The sequence below is a fragment of the Nematolebias whitei genome, chromosome 2 (assembly GCF_014905685.2).
Source record: "Nematolebias whitei isolate Nwh7 chromosome 2, NemWhi1, whole genome shotgun sequence".
NCBI lineage: Eukaryota > Metazoa > Chordata > Actinopteri > Cyprinodontiformes > Rivulidae > Nematolebias > Nematolebias whitei.
Window position 1 is genome coordinate 61,477,182 of NC_056499.1, and position 21,172 is coordinate 61,498,353.

Sequence of the window (21,172 nt, forward strand, 5' to 3'; positions counted from 1 at the left end):
TGTTAGGATTTGTGGTCGGAGCGAACCCAGAGTGCAGAACAGGGACTCAACTCGGCAGATATACAAAAATAGGTTTTTAATGATAAATGAAAAGTACAAAATAAATATGCTGACGGGGCAGCAAAACTTACATAAACAAGGAGGGAGGCACGGGGAACTCGGGAGACACGAGGAACTCGAGGAACCAGGAAAACAGAGAGACTCAGGAGACTCAAGGAAGCACACCCAACGAAGACGACCCGACAAAGGACAAGACAGAATAGGGTGACTTAAATACAAGGAGAAGACGAGACATGATGACAAACAGCTGGGACGAGACACAGGTGGTAACAATGGAAACTAACGAGGAGCACGAGGGAAACAGACACACCGGGCCACAGAAAACTAACATCCTTACAATTGTCATTCGCACCTCATGTGGTACATGTGGTGGAGCGAAATTATGTTCACAAGGTCCCAGTTACATCCAACAATAAAATGTATAAGGAAAACAGTAATAACATCTAAGATATGAACTAAGAAAAACATCAACTAAATATACACTAAGCACTCATAACATAAAACATTGAACATCAGCACAAACATGAACATGAGTCTGTGAGCAGATGTGCACGCATGAACACATCAACATTGAAACAGATCAGCAGCAACATGAAACAGATCAGCAGCAACATCTGGTCTGGTCTGGGGTGAAGTTGGTCCTGTTGATTAAGTCCTTGTCTTGTAGAAGTTGTTTTCTGATGGTTTCTACTGCTTCAGAGATGGGTATGCATGTGAAAAGAGAAGTCACGTCATATGATACAAGGGTTTTTCCTGGGGTTAGTTTCAAGTGTTGAACTTTGTTAGTAAAATCAATGGAGTTCTTTATGTGATGAGGTGTGTTTCCAACAAGAGGAGCTAAAATACCAGCCAGATGTTTAGCAATATTGTATGTCACTGAGTTCATGCTGCTGACGATGGGTCTGTGTGGTGTTCCTTCTTTGTGTATTTTTGGAAGTCCATAAAGACAGGGAGTGGCTTCCCCTGGGTACATTCTATAATACAACAATCGATTGATTGTTTTCTCCTTTTCAAGTTTTTGCAGGTTATCTGTGACTTTCTTTTTGTAGGCACTGGTTGGGTCCCTCTTCAGGGTCTCGTAGGTGTTGCTGTCGCTCAGTAGTGTAGTTATTTTTTCCCGGTAATCAGAAGTGTTGAGGACTACTGTGCATCTTCCTTTATCAGCTGGTAAAATGGTGATGTTTTGGTCCTGGCTGAGTGATGTTACAGCTTTCCTTTCCTGTGGTGTGAGGTTTGAAGGAGGCGGTTTGGCACTGGAGAGGGTTGCTGATATTTCCATTCTGAGTTGTTCTGCCTCTGCTTCCGTCAAGTTGTTGTTCCTAATCGCGGATTCAGTGGCCGTGATTAGTTCCACAACAGGTATTTCTTGAGGGGAGATGGCAAAGTTTAGTCCTTTTGCCAGCACATCTTTCTCAGGTTGTGTCAATGTTCTGTTAGACAAATTTCTAACCCACTGGTCCTGAAAATTAGTGTTGGCGACAAACTCCTGATCTTGACTGATGGTTTGTGATGAGAAAACAGCTCTCTGTTGTAATTTTAGAAACTTACTTTTTTGACGTTCCTTGCTCTTTTGATGCTGTGATAGCTGGGCCTTTTCAACAAAACAAGAAACTTCTTCCAACAGAGGAAATGGTAGCAGAGTAGACAGCTTCTGGAGGGTCTGATCCATTTTGAGTGAGAGAGCTTCAATGGTGAAGTGGATCTGTCTTATTCTCTCACTGAGCAGCTTGTTTTGAGCTTTCAGGAGTATTCCTTCTGCTCTGTGTGCTTTGATCGTGGAGTTGAGTTTCAAACTGAATTGAATTGAGAAAGCTCCTCGGATGAGGAGCGAAACGTCTTCTTTTACAAATAAACTCCAGTTGTTTTTGTATTGAACGCTTTTTGAATTCATCATGTCCTGGATGACTGAGAATCTTCACCAGCACTTGTTGAAACGTTTCGTCTTTTATCCAGAACACTTCTTCAGTCTGAGGAGCTGCAACTAACTCAGTCTTATAAATAGCTCCTTCTCATGGTGGCTCAACCAGTTTGTTGTGGACATCCAGAACCAGCTGCTCACATGGTCAGTGTCGGGGTTGTTTCTGGGTTCGGAAATGATGACTGTGCGCTGGGGCCGGGTCGGATCAGATTTTTTGGGCCTGAATGCAACTCTAGATGTTAGGCTGATTGTCCTCCTTGATCATGTGAGCAGCTGGTTCTGGAGGTCCACAACAAACTGCTTGATCCACTCTGAGAAGTTGCAGCTCCTCAGACTGAAGAAGTCTTTGGGATAAAAGACGAAACATTTCAGCAAGTGTTTAATTTTATTTTGAAATACGTCCAGAGAACCTGACAACTCTTTCTGCCTGGATTGTTGAGGATCAGGATATTTTACAGATTCAGTTTTTCATTTGGCTGCTTCCTTGTTCAGGGGTCGCCGCAGCGAGCACACTCACAGATGTGGTCATTGTTTTGATGCCGGATGTCCTTCCTGACTGAACCACAGCCCACTGTGTGGAGCAGGGAGCTGATATTTAGGGTGCCGGGGAGCAGATGGTGGAGGTTGAGGGCCTTGTTCAAGGGCCCAAAGTGGAGCAGATGAGGGTGGAGGCAGGTGGAGGCGTTTCACCTTTCCCACACAAATTTTGATGTCAACCAGAGACCTTCCATTCATAGACTCACCTTCTCTAACCTCTGCTTCATCACTTACCCCATTTTTTTTAACAGATCTACATAAATATAGAAAAAAAAACCCAGAGTTTGTACAATCTCTTGTATAGACTCTAATACTTAATGGTTTTTATAAAATACAAAAATCTGAATTTCTGGACATGGCTTATTCTCAAACAAGTGGAATATTTTGCACATTAGTTGTTTTTTAAAAGATGGCCAGGATCATATTAATTTTATCAAGCTACGAGTTTTAATGATTTAGCCTTGAGTATCATTTTCATGTTATTGTATTTTGCAGATAGAGAAGTGCCAAATGTTTTGTGAAAGTGTGCATGTTGTGGTGATCCCTGAACAAGGGAGCAGCTGAAGAACAACTAGATGCATATCCAGTCTCAAAAATATTACATTTAAATTTTAAATTTACACTTAAATTTTCAGCCAGATCTTAAACTTCACCGAAGCAACATTAAGTTTAGTGACCTCCGATTTGCGTAACCGTGTGTCATTACAGCCGACGTGAACAAGTCTTAATGTTATCTTACACACGTAACACACGTTAAAATGTTACACCCCAATGTTGTTATTAAGCCTCTTGACTTTTTAAAAATAAAAAGATTATCCCGAGTTGAAAAATCAGCATCAGTAAAAAATCAAACAGTAAAATCTCCAACACTGTAATAAAATGACATCAGACTTTTTCATGAACAGTGCTTAACATTTTGGACAGATGCCTTTTGTATGTTTCTTAACATAGGTTATATACTGTAATTTCCAGCCTATTGAGCGCACCTGAATATAAGCCACGCCCACTACATAAAAAATGGAAAATGGACTGTACTTATAAAGCACCTTTCTATCTTATCCAGATATTCAAAGTACTTTACAACAATATGTGCCTCATCTACCCATTCATACAGCTCTATACTAGATCTCTACAAAGACTAATCAGTTCTTTATCACATTCAAACACCGATGGGACACGGAGGCAGTGAGGGGTTCAGTGTCTTGCCCAGGGACACTTCAGCCTGTGACTGCTGGTGGAATCGAACCCCCAGCTCTTGCATTGGAGGAGACTGCTCTAACCACTCAGCCACAGCCACCCAAAAATAATAATTTGTACACACTGTATACAGGTCCTTCTCAAAAAATTAGCATATTGTGATAAAGGTCATTATTTTCCATAATGTAATGATAAAAATGAAAGTTTCATATATTTCAGATTCATTGCACACCAACTGAAATATTTCAGGTCTTTAATTGTTTTAATACTGATGATTATGGCATACAGCTCATGAAAATCCAAAATGCCTGTCCCAAAAAATGAGCATATCATGAAAAGGTTCTCTGTACAAGCTATTAACCTAACCATCTGAATCAACGACGTAACTCTAAACACCTGCAAAAGATTCCTGAGGCTTTTAAAAACTCCCAGCCTTGTTCATTACTCAAAACCACAATCATGGGTAAGACTGCCGACCTGACTGCTGTCCAGAAGGCCATCATTGACACCCTCAAGCAAGAGGGTAAGACACAGAAAGAAACTGCTGAACGAATAGGCTGTTCCCAGAGTGCTGTATCAAGGCACCTCAGTGGGAAGTCTGTGGGAAGGGAAAAGTGTGGCAGAAAACGCTGCACAACGAGAAGAGGTGACCGGACCCTGAGGAGGATTGTGGAGAAGGGCCGATTCCAGACCTTGGGGGACCTGCGGAAGCAGTGGACTGAGTCTGGAGTAGAAACATCCAGAGCCACCGTGCACAGGCGTGTGCAGGAAATGGGCTACAGGTGCCGCATTCCCCAGGTCAAGCCACTTTTGAACCAGAAACAGCGTCAGAAGCATCTCGCCTGGGACTGTTGCTGAGTGGTCCAAAGTTATGTTCTCTGATTACAGTAAATTTTGCATTTCCTTTGGAAATCAAGGTCCCAGAGTCTGGAGGAAGAGAGGAGACACAGAATTCACATTGCTTGAGGTCCAGTGTCAAGTTTCCACAGTCACTGGAGTGTCATGTCATCTGCTGGTGTTGGTCCACTGTGTTTTATCAAGCGCAGGGTCAATGCAGCTATCAGGAGATTTTGGAGCACTTCATGCTTCCATCTGCTGAAAAGCTTTATGGAGATGAAGATTTCATTTTTCAGCACGACCTGGCACCTGCTCACAGTGCCAAAACCACTGGTTTACTGACCATGGTATTACTGTGCTCAATTGGCCTGCCAACTCTCCTGACCTTAACCCCATAGAGAACCTGTGGGATATTGTGAAGAGAAAGTTGAGAGACACAAGACCCAACACTCTGGATGAGCTTAAGGCCGCTATCGAAGCATCCTGGGCCTCCATAACACCTCAGCAGTGCCACAGGCTGATTGCCTCCATGCCACGCCGCATTGAAGCAGTCATTCATGCAAAAGGATTCCTGACCAAGTATTGAGTGCATAACTGAACATGATTATTTGAAGGTTGGCGTTTTTTGTATTAAAAACACTTGTCTTTCATTGGTGGGATGAAATATGCTAATTTTTTGGGACAGGCATTTTGGGTTTTCATGAGCTGTATGCCATAATCATCAGTATTAAAACAATTAAAGACCTGAAATATTTCAGTTGGTGTGCAATGAATCTGAAATATATGAAAGTTTCATTTTTATCATTACATTATGGAAAATAATGACCTTTATCACAATATGCTAATTTTTTAGAAGGACCTGTACAGACCATGCTTGTCTATAATTCACGGGTGTCCATGTTGCAACATGAGATGTTTACACTCTTTTTTTTTTCTTTTTTTTTTTTACATTTAATTAAATATGTACTGGTAACATACACAAATACGCACAGTAAATGTTTTTTTCTGAACAGTTCCGGTACCATGGCTGGTAAAAAATAAAACTACAGTAGCCCACCAGTAAGTCATTGATCGCTATCTTCAACTTCCTCCTGCAGAGGATTCTTTTACTCTGCTCTGCTGTCAGGGTCCACCGGCAGACTGAAGCCAAAGTTGCTCTTCACATGCAGACAGTTTTGGTAAACAATTTCTCACCGCCAGTCATACAGTATTTACAAATAAAATAAAACTACTACTTCATGAAATGAGTGCAAGTTTACTGTAGTTGGAAATCTTTTGTAAATGTCACCTATAAATGTGTTACTGCGTGAACACATTTGCATCTATCACATTTTCTCACCTGCATTTTTTAGGTGTTCCTGCCTTTCTTTAGCTGTGTTTACATGGACATCAGTAACCGGATCAAAAGGCCGTTTGGAATAAAAGTGTGTCATGTAAACGCCCCGTTCAGGTTATTTTTTGTGTATTCAGCGTGATCTGAAATAATTTGTGATCAGAACCAAACGGGTGGTTTATGTCGATCCATAACCTGATCGGTGCGCATGTGAACACTTGATCTGTTCGTTTTTATCTGATGGTGAACAACTGACCTGACTGCTCATGTGCGACTTTGTCATTTCCTCCTGGCTAATGCTAACAATGTTAGCATGTCGGGGAAGTAAAACTGGTCAGTGAGCAACACAACATTTTTATTAGAAACTTTGAAAGAGCTCAGCATGATGTGCATGACCTGCAGCTCAGTCAGGGAGCGCAGCGTCTCCACCGTCAGTAAAACCTGTCGCGGGTCCATTTTGGTGCTCAGCTTTGTTTACGTTCATCCAGGAAGTAGAACTTCTTCTTCTGTGATATTGTTAAGGAGAGTTACCACTCTGCACATGTCAGTACTGCTGTTCAGAACAAAGCCCGCTGCAGGTAAACGCTCATCGTGAACAGATTGTGCCCGTGTAAACGATACTTTTGAATTATTTAATCTGAAAACATTTCAGTCCAGTCAAAAAATTGTGCACATGTAAACATAGCTATTGTGTCCCAGTTTATTCCCTTTTCTTGACACACAAATCGTTTTGTAGCGAGCGACTTCAGAGGAGTGAAGCAATAAGACAAACTGCATGCCACTTGCAAGTAAATAATAATAATAATAATGAATTTAATTTCTAACACACTTTTCATTAACAAAAATCTCAAAGTGCTATAAAGTGCAACTAAAATCAAAAATCAACTAAAGTCATTGATAAAATCATGTGGAGGCAGAATAGGCTTGCTTAAAAAGAAAGGGTTTCAAGCCTTTTTAAAGTCAACCAATGATTGTGGAGCTCTCAGAAAGTGAGGCAGGGAGTTCCAGAGGCGGGGGCAGCCTCACAGATTGCCCCGTCTCCCTTGGTCTTGAATGTAGTTTGTGGAAGGAGAAGGACATGACTGTTCTGTGATCGTAGGGAGCGGGTGGATGAATATGGAGCAAGAAGAAATACAGCAAAACTAAGATATTTTGTGTGCAAGTTTGAACTTCGTGTGGATTTTTCTGATCTGCTGAATCATGTCAGACTAAATCTGAATTGTTGTTTTTCTTCTGCTGGAGTTTTCACAGCGAGCAAATTCACATGACTTGGTGACTGTTTGACCCCAGGTGCACGTTCCGACACAAACCGGGCTCGAACTTGCAGCCTCAGGATTAGAGGACTGCAGCCCATGACTGCTGAACTACTGCAGTCTCTGTCCAACGAAACTTGAGTATGAACTAAAAACAAAGGAAAAATGTGTGAAGGAACCCTTTAAATGTCACTCAGAACCTGTGTTTAAAGAACTCCAGGCCATGTGGCTTCTTGAATCAAAACGTAAAGCTGTGAGGGCTGGATCAGGAGGTTTGGACTGATTAACGTGGCAGCAGCAAGGCTTGGACTCTGGGACTCTTCCACTGCAGACAGTAATAAAGGCTGCATGTGTCAGCATTGTTTCATTGGAAGAAGCAACAATCATCTCTTAAAATGACCTCTGTCTATCCATCAGCTGGCCCTGGTCCCTGTCTGCATCTGAAAGTTTCTTCTCTTCCTGCTGCTCCTCTTCAGGTGTACTTCACAGCTCTCCTGACTCCCTGGCTGAGTCCTGGTTCAAGTCTAGACTCAGCCACCAGCGCAGCTACAGCTCCGCTCACTCCTGCGAGGAGTCGGACCTGGACCTGGACCTGGACCTGGACCTGAACCGCTCTCTGGGAATCCACGCTCTCATTGACAACATGGTCTGCTTCATCAGCGGCGACGTGGGCCTGGTGCCAGCCTTCAAGGAACCAGAGGAAAGCATGTCCACTAGCCCTCAGGCTACCGTTCTTGCTATGGAGCAGCAGCAGAGCAGGGCAGAGGTGAGGCGGCTGTTAGGTCTTCGCAGGACTGTCAGGTGGAATACGACGCCTCGTATTCAAAGATGTGCGTACATGTTTTACTCAAACCTGGTGTACACTTCAATCAAGAAAATGCACAGAAATATTCAGTTGTATAAAACTGTATACACATACGGTTATGAAAAATATACCGTAACCTTGTTTAAGTGTGTTTTCAAGTTAAGAGTTTATTTTTAGGGGGGAGGGGATTCATGCTGAAAATCATGTGGGTGAAATACAATTTAAAAAATCTCGTCAAACAGGAAGATCTTTAGAAAATTCTGAGCATTTAGTGGATTCATTTTGCTTAATGAAAAAAGAGATGAAGAAAAGCTCTGATTGCAATAGCACAATTTCATTTTTTGTATCAATCACTGCAAAAATGACCACTTCTTTAGTCAGTACTATTAACGTAGCAACAGAGTATAAGTTGTTCTGTATGCAGTATTTAAAAAAAGATATCACACGTCTTTAAACGTGCTATCTGGAACAGGTTACCCTCAAATATTGGTGTGCAAATGCTTCACATTTGTGATTTTCTAACTGTCGCCCCACACAGGTTTTACAGCTTTTTGTCTTGACATGTTTTGTCATCTTCTCATTATTATACAGGGAAAATTATTAACGACAACGAGGATGAAAACGTTTGTCAGTTAACTGTTGTGTTGACTGCATGGATGTGCTTTGTCTTTCCAGCTGCGTTTGGAAGCGCTCCATCAGATTGTGGTGTTGATCTCTAGCATGGAAGAGAAGGGCAGCCAGTCTGGAAGTGCTAATCGATGGAGCAGCACCTTCCAGTCCTCTTTTCTTCTTACCTCCGTCAGGCTGCAGTTCCTGGCTGGCTGTTTTGGTCTTGGCACCGTTGGTACCGGAGGCCTGAAGAGCGAGAGCATGCAGCTGCATCACTATCAAGTAATGAGGAGGTCCTCTTTCAAACCTCGTTCAGTTTCTCACTATGGAAAACACCTTTAGGTATGACCAGTTGGAAAAGCTCCACTCCCACCAGGTCTGTCTCTGACAGAACAATCAGGGAGTACCATCCCTCTTTATACGCACCCCTCCCAAACCTGGCATTCTCACTTTCTTCTATGCAATAGAATAGCTTCTGAACTGTCTCAGTTTGTATATAAATCTTGATCGTTCAGAAGTGTTTGTTGACTTTCTCTGAGGGGAAAACAGTTAATGCCAAGGATATCGTCTTTTCCTTGCTCATTGTCCTGCTGACTCACCAAGGAAAGGACCAAATCCTCTCTGCATCGCATTCAGTGGAGTGAAGCATGCCCAGGAGGCGCTGACTGATCCTGGCTCTCGTGACCACTGCCACTCTGTCCACCTTATTCCTAGCCCCCATGCTGCCTCGCATGAATTATAGTCGCAACTTCCAGCTCGGACCAGAACCGACGTTTGTTTATGTACGAACAGTACAAGCTAATGTTGTCATGGTCTGGTGTGGTGGTTGAACAAAGTGCAAGCAGATGCAGGGAACTTGGGTAAAATAAAGAATAATGTTTATTGATACAAAAGCTGACGTGGCAACAAAACTTACTCGAGGGTGTCATGAGAGGGGAACTGCAAGGCTGGAGGGCACAAGGGTGAACACGAGGGAAAAGGAAAAAGAAAAAAAATGATAAGGCAAAGCCTGGGAATAGGACACAGAAGGACCAGCTAGGAGACCGTCCATCGCCAGGGTAGAGTTCAGGCAAACGGGTTCAGAGCAGCGCCACGCTGAAGCCACGGAGCTCGAATGTCCATCGTAAAAACAACTTTACCGTGGTTTAATGTGGCGCTATGGCTCTGCAGACAGTGCACGTTGCTGTCTTGTTTTGTGGTGTTTAGTGTAAAATACTTCCACACAGCGACATGTTTCAATGAAAAGTTTGTTAGCTGTTAGCCACAGTGCTGCTAACTCAGCCCTCACGTTGTAGCTGCTGCAAACTATGAACTGGATTTCCTGAATGTGAGGCGGGTCTTATTACTCTGGGCTCATGAGACACGACTCCGTTCAGGAAATCCATTCCATATTTTGAAGCCAACGTGCATCATGGATCGGAAAACTCCGGTACATAAATTTTGCCGATATCGGATCGGCCCCATCCCTACTCGTCACTAGAACTGCTGGCTTTTCCTCCTTCTGGCTCGAGGCTTTTTCAGCAACTGAACTGAAACCAGTGCATGTGTTAGGTGTTTACTTGGACAGGGTAAAAGGTTTCTGTAGAAGTAACTAGCTTTTGGCATCCTGAGCTCTCTGCCTTAAAGAGAAGCCTCCATTCAACCAGTGACTGTCACGCTGGATTGTGAAGGCAATACCTGAAAGCACATTCCACCAATCATATGTTTACCTGATGGTCTCTTGTCTGGGGTGTTTCAGTGGAGAATATCTTTGCAATTGTGAGTTGGGCATCATGACATACTTTCATGAGATGCTACTTGTGGATGTGACTGTCATTGTTGGTACACTCAGTCCATAGTGAGGGGATCGTAGCACTGTACCAGACCTTAGAGTGGACTCGTGGTGTCAACCTTTATATATTGTTTTCAGGTGAGGTGCTCATCTGATTTAGATAATAGAATCAGAGAGTTGGCTCCCATAGTGAGACACCAATGAGGTTTGAATGAGAACTTTTTGTTACCAGAGTAATCTTAGTTTTGTGAAAATGGAGTGAGGTTTCCCACCACGTTGCCCTGCTTGCATAGTGCCGTAGAAGAAATACACATGAAAATGCCAGTTGAGGGCAGGGGAGCGTATGAAGGGGAGGACGCCCCTGTGCCAAGCGCAGGGTAGTTCTGTTACTGACAGACTTGGTGGTAGTGGAATTTCCATGATTGGTCATGCCTGAAGGTGCTTCCCATAGTGAGATACCTCTCAGTTTTCAGAGAACCAGATAATCTGCTTATATATATCTGGTTATATTATCTCTGATAATCCCAAGTTTTCTGCTGATGAAGCCCGATACACGAAAAGCAAAATATCCTGATTTGACTGATGCTTGTTGTGCAGGATGGGATTAAAGCTGCCAAGAGGAGCCTGCAAATGGAGATTCAGACAGCTGTCCATAAAATCTATCAGCAGCTGTCAGTCACACTGGAGAGAGCCCTGCAGGCCAACAAGCACCACATAGGTAACACTACTATTCCCATTGTTGCTTGTTTAAACCGCAAACGTGGGGTCACCTTGATTGGACTTGGAAGGCTCGACAGTCTTTACAAAACAGTCTAGCCTCATGTTGTGTTTACTGTATCTCAGTGAGTCTGCACTGTTTTAGATAAATTATGTATATATATATATATATATATATATATACACATTAAATTTTGGAAATATATAAATTAAATAAGCTCTTGATTCTCGGTCCAAAATGTGCACATTTTGGACCGAGAACACAGATGGTTTGAGAGGGGGGTGAAGGAAGCAATTTATGTAAAAAGAGAAAAGCCGTCTCTTAACAGAGGAGGAGGCCTCAGATTCCCACTTTCAAAAACATATAATGCAACTTTAAAACAGATCCCCAGCCGGTTTTTACACCTGATGGGAACAGAGGGGCCTCGTCTGTGAATTAGAGGAACAAAAGACTCTTACTGTTAAGGTGTTTAGGTGTGAACTGTCAATCTACATATGTGTGTGTGTCTTATCTCACTCAGCCTTATAACCTGAACCTCTCACTCTCTGCTCTTTGAACTGAGGAAGCTCCTCGGATGAGGAGAGAAACGTCTTCTGTTACAAATAAAGTCCAGTTGTTTTTGTGTTGAACGTTTTTTGAGAACAAGGGCAATGTTCAGCATCTCGGCATTAAACAGTGATTTTCTGCATTTCAGTCGGGTTTCTGTTGATGTCCAACAATGTTCAGTCAGGTCTTCTGGACGGTTTCTTCTTTTGTGCTGAGACGTTTCACATGTGAGCGAGCTGGTGCACATATCTTTTCACCTTTCTTTCCCTCCTCAGCGGCGCTGCGCACTGAAAAACACCCCCTCTCCCCTCCTCTCAGACCCCCAATCACTTAAGGAGGGTGGGGGGGCTGCAGTTCACATGAAGCTGCTGAATTGATTCGTTCAACAACAGAAACAATCATTTATTCAACAGAATAAATAAATGCCCTGCGGACAGTGCACGTTATGCACAGCATCTCCAAACAGCTCCACAGAGTGCACACAACTGCTGATGTGTCTGAACTCCTGCTACGTTTCAGACAGAACGGATCAGAACATTTTACTGTAAAGAATAAATAAATACAGAGAAATGTTTGATGTGTTCTTCACATTATACGTCACGTTTCAAAACAACAGCACTAATTTGTCAAAATAACAGCGATCAAAATGCCAAAAAGACATTAACTAATAAAAAATGGATGGATGGCTTGTCGTTAGTTGGACAACCTAGAATTGAAGCCATAAGGTGCTTGAAACAGTGCCACGAGACTGGAGCAGGAGCAACACATTCAGTGGAGAAGAGTTCAGCTCAGAACAGTGATGTGAGAGGAGGGGGGATGGGGTTAGGACACCTGACCGAATCACAAGTGCTCTACTCACACACAACCTGCTGTTGCTCGCCAAAATACTCATTTAATCAAAAAGGTAAGTAAATATAGATCTTAATTGGTTGTTATAACAACCCTTTAAAATACAACAGAATGTAGGAAATGGCAGCTTTGTTATTCAACATTTTCTGTGGAAGGACCCACATACCCCCCCCCCCCCACACACACACACACACACACACACACACACACCCAGCCTGCCCGCTGTTCCGGCATCAATCAGTGTACAAATGAAACCCGGAGAGGAAGGCAGTAGGACCTGATGACATACCAGTGGATGTTTGGAAATGTCTTGGAGAGATGGCAGTGAGGTTTTTGACTCAAATATTATTTGAGGGTGAGAAAATGTCTGAGGAATGGAGGACAAGTGTGCTGGTGCCCATTTTTAAGAACAAGGGTGATGTACAGAGTTGTAGCAACTAGTGTTGTAGTACTCGAGACCGGTCTTGGGGCCGGTCTCAAGACCACTTTTTGATGGTCTCGGTCTTGTCTCGGTCATTGAAGACTCTGGATTTTATTTCAAGACCAGTCTAGACCACAATTGTGGAAATATCACTAAATTTCCAGAATATTGTCCAGTTTATTTGTTAACATCTGTTTTTATCGGATGCAAAACATACTGGTTCAAATCCTAGAGATTACGTGACTCATTGTTAAATACATGTTGTTGTTACAGCTGTCACGCCCACCCCCCTTTCACTCGCACACTGTTCTATACCAACAGAACAATACAGACAACTGAACGTAACGTCACAACCAGGGCTGAAAGTTAGCCAGTACGGTCCGGTACTGCGTACCACTAAAAGATTCTGCGCAGTACCTAGAAGAGAGGGGAGCGTCTGTAAAGCCTCATTCAGAACCAGTTACGGCTGCACTTTGGGTCAGAATAGATTCACTAGCAATAAGCAATCTAAAACACGACAATCGGTTAATAAATAGTTTTTTTTCTTCCTCTTTCCCTTTTTTTTTCCACTTTAATTTTTATTATCATTTTCAATAGTACATAACATTCTAAGGATCTCATACATTTTCCAGATTATGGTAGCCTAAGCAGGCCTCTCTTTACAATAACAATTCCAAAAAATAACAATAAAGGGGTGCACACATTCATACAGCAATAACTAAAACAAATAAATAAAATTATATATGTGCAATAATAAGAACAATAAAATAAAATAAATCTCAGTCATAGATGTTTATGGTCTAGAAATTCCCCTGTTAATGGCATTGAGTTTCCTTATGTCTCTTCTTGGGTGCGTCCATTTTTCCCACTTGTTCAAAAAAAATCTTCTTTTAGTCTAAGAATGTAGGTCATTCGCTCCATCTCATAAATGTCCCTAACAATATTCAGCCATTGTTGTATGGAGGGAGCTGACATCTGGTACCAGTTTCTTGTTCTAGCTTTTTTACATGACATTAACAGTATCTTAATCAAGTACATATCTTCATTCAATGCACATTTATTTATATTTCCAAGATCCATTGTTTTAAAATATTGATAATGGGTATCCCAAGATAGCTCTGATTGTAGTATTCACATTTCGCCAATATGAATCTAATTTTGGACACTCCCAGAATATGTGTGTATGTTTGCTTCTATATTTCCACACATTCTCCAACATGGTAGATGAGATTTGGTTTGTTTGCTCTTTATCTTGGGTGTAATGAAAAACCTAGTGAGGTTTTTCCACCCAAACTCTCTCCCAAGTCTCCAGTTTGTTGTTGTGCTCTGATTTATACACATATCCTGCCATTCTTCTGATGATATTTCAATTTTGGATTCTTTCTCCCAGCTAGTTTTTATGTATGTGGTTGGTGTTGGTGTGTCCTCCATCAGAGTTTTATATAATGGCGTTATTTCCTTGAATTGAATCCCTTTGTAGGTCTTAATCACCCAGCCAAGTTCACCATATGATGTTTGAGAGCTTTGTATTTCCCTCAGAAAATAGTTTCTGAGCTGCAAATATCTGAAGAAGTCAGTTTTCTCTAGTTGATATTTTCCTCTTACTTCTTCAAAACTCATCATCTTACCATCTTTAATTCTAGTACAGATTGCAGTTATTCCGTTGTACTCCCAATTTTTAAATCCCTGATCATGTTTGTTTGGTGTAAAACTGCCATCATGTGCAACCCAATGTACTGTATCATCCCAACTTCCTTTCCCATTTGTTTTATCTTTTCAGACCACATGTCCAAGGTATGAGAAGTTATTGACTCAAGTTATGAACATGCTGTTGTGCCTTCCTAAGTTTATCATCCCCAAGTAATGTCTGGAGTGGGACATCGCCCACTATCATTTCAGTGTCTTTGCACTTAGCACAGTAGGTTTGATCACACCATTTAATTACAGGTCATAGGACATAGGGACCCCGTGTACATAATTTCGCTCCACCACATGTACCACATGAGGTGCGAATGACAATAAAGAAACTCTGACTCTGACTCTGATAGTTGTGCTGCACAGTAGTAGTCCTTTAGGTGAGGGAGTGCCATTCCACCTTGTTCCCTTGACAACTGGAATGTTGAATATTTTACTCTTGGCCTCTTGCCATTCCAAATAAATCTAGAAATAATCTTATCCCCATATTTAAATCTCTCTGGTGGGATCCTAACTGGAAGAGCTTGAAAAATATATACTGTAATAACCGGGGGAGGATATTCATTTTTATTACAGAGATTCTTGAGTTTAGATCTAATGCTAGAGTTGTCCATCTGTTTAAGTCCTGTCTAATTTGGAGATTAATAGTGTCATAGTTAACCTTATAAAGATTACTTAGTTTTTTACTTATTATTACTCCAAGATAGTTTATGGATTTTAGATCCCAATTTATCTTGAGTTTGGTTCTGATCTCTTCTGATGGCGTATAATTAAATGACAGCACCTGAGTCTTGGCAACGTTAATTTTATAACCTGAGTGCTGAGAGAAAGAATTCACCAGCTCAACCAAAGGAGTAATATTTTGATTTGTGTTATCCAGGTATATTATAATGTCGTCTGCAAATAAGCTTATGACATGTTCTCTTCCGTTAATATTGACTCCTCTCACCTCCTCACTGTCCCGCACAGCTTGTGCCAAAGGTTCAATGTATAATGCAAAGAGAAGAGCTGAGAGGCAGCATCCTTGGCGAGTACCTCGCTCGAGCTTTATCTGCTTTGTTAGACTGCCATTACTTTTTATTCTCGCTGTAGGATTTTGATAAATTGATTTTATGCATTTAATTGAGTCTTTATTAAAAACCAAATCTTTCGAGTACTGCATATAGGAAGTTCCAGTTTACAGTGTTGAATGCTTTTTCAGCATCTAGGCTCACTAGGATAGCTCTAGTTTTTTGGGATTGTATTGAGTCGGCTACATGGAGGGTTCTCCCAATACTGTCCTGAGTTTTACGTCCCAGGATGAAGCCTGTTTGATCTTCGTCAATCAGATGTGCCAGATTTTTCCATATCGTTCAGCAATTATAGATGTGTATATCTTGTAATCCACATTAAGAACAGATATGGGTCTATAGTTGCCACAATATTCAGTATCTTTCCCCTCCTTAGGGATTACAGAGATGATTGCCTCTCTCCAGGAGATTGGGATCTGGCCCACCTCTATTGTATATTTGAATGATGGTAATAGTATGGGTATCAGGTCTTCTTTAAAGATCCTGTACCACTCTGCTGGAAGCCCGTTGCTTCCAGGGGATTTTTTAGTCCTAAGTCTCGAAATGGCTCTAGATGTATCTTCATGTGTTCAGGTGCTGTGAGTCTTGTTTTGCTCAATTCCAATTGTAGGTAAATCCAAAGAATTAAGAAATGTTGTTTTTTCAATACTGCTTGAAGAGGGAGGTTGTCTATATAGATTTTCATAATACTTTCTAAACGTTTCTTCTATTGCTTCTTGGCTATTCTGTAGATGATTTGTGGTATGGTTTCTGATCTTATGCATGGTATTTGCTGTTTTCTGTTTTCTGAGTCGTCTTGCTAATAATCTATTTGCTTTTGCTCCCTGTTCATAATAATCTTGCTTCAGATATCTAAGTTTTTTCTCAACCCTCCCAGTCAAAAGCTTGTCTATTTCTTGTTTAATACCTTTGATTTCTTTAAGAAGCTGGGCATTGTGGGCTGTCTGATATCTTATCTCCATATACTTTAATTTTCCTACTAAGTTGTAATAAGAGGTTCTTTTAATTTGGTTCTGTTTTGCAGTTAAAGCTATCAATTTTCCCCTGATTACGGCTTTAAAGGCATCCCATAGGATTATTGGGCTGATACCTTCAGTGTCATTTTCTTCTATATATTGTTTAATTTCTTTTGTAATTTGTTCCTTTACCTCCTTCTTATTTAGAATGCCCACGTTTAACTTCCAGACGGTGTTTTTCCTCCTACTATTTAAATCTAATTTCACCTGGATGGAACAGTGAACTGAGACATCTGCAGCTCTAATTTCACATTGGTTACCTTGTGGAGGTCCCACTTGTTCATAAGCACATAGTCAATTCCTGAATGAGTGTTGTGTGTCATTGAGTGATGGGTATATTGTTTGTTTGAAGGATGATATTCCCTCCAGACACCCACCATTCCCTGTTCCTTCATAAACATGTTCATTGTTTTGGCTAAGTTAGTCTTGCTTGTGTTGGTGCTTGTTGTATCCACTTGGTGGTTGAGAGCTACATTAAATCTCCTGCACACAACACGAGTCCCTCAGATTCTGACGCCATGGTTGTTAGCATAGTCTCAACATGCTGTTTCTTACTCTCAGGTGGGCTATAAAGATTAATCAGTGTGACCTTCTCATTTTCTAATATTCCTCGTACAATTACATAACGACCCTCATTATCTCTAATTTCTTTAATACATTGAAAGCTCCCAGAATTTTTGATAAGTACTCCTCGTTTCAGTCTTCTCTTACATGTACTGTAGTATGTATTTCTATAACAACATTACTTCAGTTTCTCATGTTCTTCTTGGGATAGATGTGTTTCTTGTAAATATATAATGCTGGCGTTCATTTTTCTCATGTTAATAATTACTTTACCCCTTTTACATGGATTATTTAACCCATTCACGTTCATAGACACTAATGTTACATTATTCATCCTTTAAGTCTAATGTCAGTCCCTTTTTTTGACATCCTGCCTCCGTAAAAATCAACATTAACAAGAAAAAATGCCTTACCATGGAACATAAAGGCTCTGTGAAAACCTTTTTGTTTCCCACTTCTTTTTGTTGAGTCGGGGGGGGGGGGGGGTATGTCCCTTAGGGCCCCCTGTGAGATCCAGTCTGAAAGTAGCCTATTCACTAACACCTGCACCGATCAAGAACTTTACATAGAAGACGGATCAAAGAGGAAGTCTAACTTATCTGATTTCTTTCTTCTGCAGTGTCTTTGTGTAGAGTTTGCTCCTCTGGATTGATTTTGCTCTCTTTTCCTTCCACTGTCAAGCTGAGGCTCCTCCTGCTGCTCCTCCTGCTGCGCTGCGTCTCTGCTCCTCTCCACCTCCACCTGCATCCCGCTCCGTCTCAGCTCCTCTGCCGCTGCATGCGCGCTCTCGTAGGTCCTCGTGACTCCTTCCCAATGGATGCGGATTTTAGTCAGTGGAGTCTGGAATCGGATCCCGTGTTCTTTCAGAACTTTTTTGATGTGTGTATATTCTTTCCTGGTTCGGACCACGTCCGCAGCGTAGTCATGATCAAAGAGCAGCTGACTGTCCTGGTATTTAACTTTTTTCTTCCACACTTCCTTCAGCACCATCTCTTTAGTTGTATCTTGAAGAAAGTTAACCACCACAGACCGTGGGGGTGTATCAGCAGCTGGCTTGGATATTAAAGCTCTGCGTGCACGTTGGATATTAAGCACAGAATCAGGTGGGAGTGACAGCACAGTTTTTAACAGCTGTTCAATAAACTGAGCCCGTCGCTGCACCTTCCTTCAGGCCAAAAATACGTATGTTGTTCCTGCGGCTTCTACCCTCCAAGTCATCCAGTTTCTCCAGCAGTAGCTCTTGTTGTTGAAGTGACTGGATTAGTGCATCTTTGCAGCTTCATTCCTCTTCTCCATTTCAGCGATTCTCTGCTCCGATTCTTCGAGTCTTGCTGCGTGGTTCGATACCTCGCCCTTTATTTCTGAGATCTTTAAGTTGATACTTTCTGTAAGACCTCCAATTTCTTCCTTCTTTTCCTTCTTTATGTCACATTTAAATGCAGCAAAGTTAGTTTTGAATTCAATCTTAAAAGATTTAATTTCCTGGAGAATGTCCCGGAGGCATAGGCCTGTGACACCTGCCGTTTCTTCCTCCACCTGACGGTCGTGCTCGCTGCCCTCGGCCACAGACATCTCACCTCGGCTCAGAGTCTGTTTGGATTTTTTCGTGAATTCTTGAATGTTACTTGTCTTCTTGTTCTTCTCCCACCTTTCATTACACTCTTGTTCTGATTTGCTCCTACATTTAATTCTATTTGTGGGCTTTTTTATCGAGTGTTGATCGAGAGCTGTTATCTTAAGCTGTCGTCCTCTTGGCGTCCCAAACCGGAAGTCTTTCTTCCTCATTTCCAATTGTTTCTGAACTGTTGGTGCTCTGCTGGAGCCTCGTTTCTCTACCGCTGTAGGTTCGGTCTAGTTTTACGTTGGACGTCGGACGTTGGAGCTCGGTGTCTTCAGCGGTGTGTTCCTCTTGTTCGATCCGATGCAGGCAGTCTGATTTCAGTCTGCCCCTCCTCCGAGACATAATGGTTCGCTTAGGGACCGTCCACAAATTACCGACCCAAACACTTCAGAAACAAAAATTAATATCTTTTACATGATTTGACCCACTGACACAAAACTAATGTTAAACTACTCTAATAGACCTGACACACAACACACCTTCATTCATTTCTCATTTTAAAACATTTTCTAATTAGTTATTGAGCCAAAACCATGATTTTTGAACAATTTTGAAAAATTAGAAAATGCTTCAAATGAGAAATAAATGAAGGTGCCTCATCTGTCAGGTCCAGTAGAGTTTAACATAAGTTTTGTGTCAGCGGGTCACATGACATGAAAATTATTGTGCAACTACCACTGAATCTCTGATTTTTTTGTTATGTAGCTTTAAAAATGTATAAACGCTGATACATTCATTCAAAAGCAAAGTTAAGTTGCAGTATTTAACTTTTATAAAAAATATTTTTATAAATGTTACATATGTTTTTTTACATATTGTTTCATACTGGGTGGACATGGATATGATGTTTGTAAAGGACATAATGAGTTATGTTATCGAGACGTTTACATATATTTGTAATTGATCATTTTCAAAAGGAATATTTCCAGACAATATGAAAGTAGCTAAGGTAGTTCCTCTCTTTAAAAATGGTGATAAATGTGTGTTCAATAATTATAGACCAATATCCTTATTACCACAGTTCTCAAAAGTTCTAGAAAAACTGTTTGTGACCAGATTAGATAAATTTATTACTAAACAAAACATTCTAAGTAGCAGTCAGTATGGGTTTAGAGCAAAAAACTCTACATCAATGGCTCTCATGGAAATAATCGAACAAATAACTACTGCTGTCGATCAAAAACAGTATTGTGTTAGTATTTTTGTTGATTTAAAAAAAGCATTCGATACTATTGACCACACTATTCTCCTTGAAAAATTAAATAAATATGGTATAAGAGGACCAGCATTACACTGGGTATCTAGCTATTTAAAAGATAGGAAACAGTTTGTACAAATAAATGGTGTAAGATCTGACCTGTGCAATATCACTTGTGGAGTTCCTCAAGGCTCTGTACTTGGAGAAAAGTTTCAGGAGTGATTTGTGACAAAAAGGTGAGACCAGTTAGATTTATATGGTTTAGATACAGTGGGAATTACAAAAAAATGTTGAGGTTCTCCAAGGGAGAGACAAGGCTAGATAAGATCAGGAATGAGATCATCAGAGGTACAGCACAGGTTGAACAACTGGGAGACAAAGTTAGAGAGGACACACTGAGATGGTTTGGACATGTCCAGAAAGTCATAGTCAGAGTTTCTTTATTGTCATTCGCACCTCATGTGGTACATGTGGTGGAGCAAAATTATGTTCACAGGGTCCCAGTTACATCCAACAATAAAATGTATAAGAAAAACAGTAATAACATCTAAGATATGAACTAAGAAAAACATCAACTAAATATACACTAAGCAGTCATAACATAAAACATTGAACATCAGCACAAACATGAACATGAGTCTGTGAGCAGATGTGCACGCATGAACACATCAACATTGAAACAGATCAGCAGCAACATGAAACAGATCAGCAGCAACATGAAACAGATCAGCAGCAACATGAAACAGATCAGCAGCAACATGATATGGTTTTTCACAGTGATTATTCTAGTTAGAGATTCATGAGTCTAACAGCCTCAGGGTAGAAGCTGTTCCTCAGTCTAGTGGTTCTACACTTAATGCTCCTCAACCTCCTTCCTGAGGGGAGTGGGGCAAAAAGTGTGTGTGCTGGGTGAGTGAGGTCCTTCATGATGCAGGTGGCCCTCTTCCTGCATCTGGAGGTGTAGATGTCTGTGATGGTGGGGAGACTGACTCCAACATCTTCTGTGCAGCCTTCACCACTCTCTGCAAAGCTTTTCTTTCTGCAGCTGTGCAGCCTCCATGCCACACATTGATGCTCGAGCACAGGATGCTCTCCACTGCACACCTGTAGAAGGAGGTGAGGACTGAGCTTCCCAGACCAGCTCGCCTCAGCCG

General features: G+C 41.4%; 1 protein-coding gene across 1 annotated transcript in view; it reads left to right on the forward strand.

The window, feature by feature from the left end:
- Positions 1–5,572: 5,572 nt before the first annotated feature.
- The window catches only part of LOC119427526 (probable E3 ubiquitin-protein ligase HERC1), a gene marked incomplete at its 3' end in the record, with an annotated part of 64,989 nt that continues 49,389 nt past the window's right edge, over positions 5,573–21,172 (forward strand). The window contains 4 exon segments of the mRNA XM_037695158.1: positions 5,573–5,579; positions 7,612–7,901; positions 8,616–8,831; positions 10,918–11,038. Of these exon segments, the coding sequence (XP_037551086.1) occupies positions 5,573–5,579; positions 7,612–7,901; positions 8,616–8,831; positions 10,918–11,038 (634 nt within the window).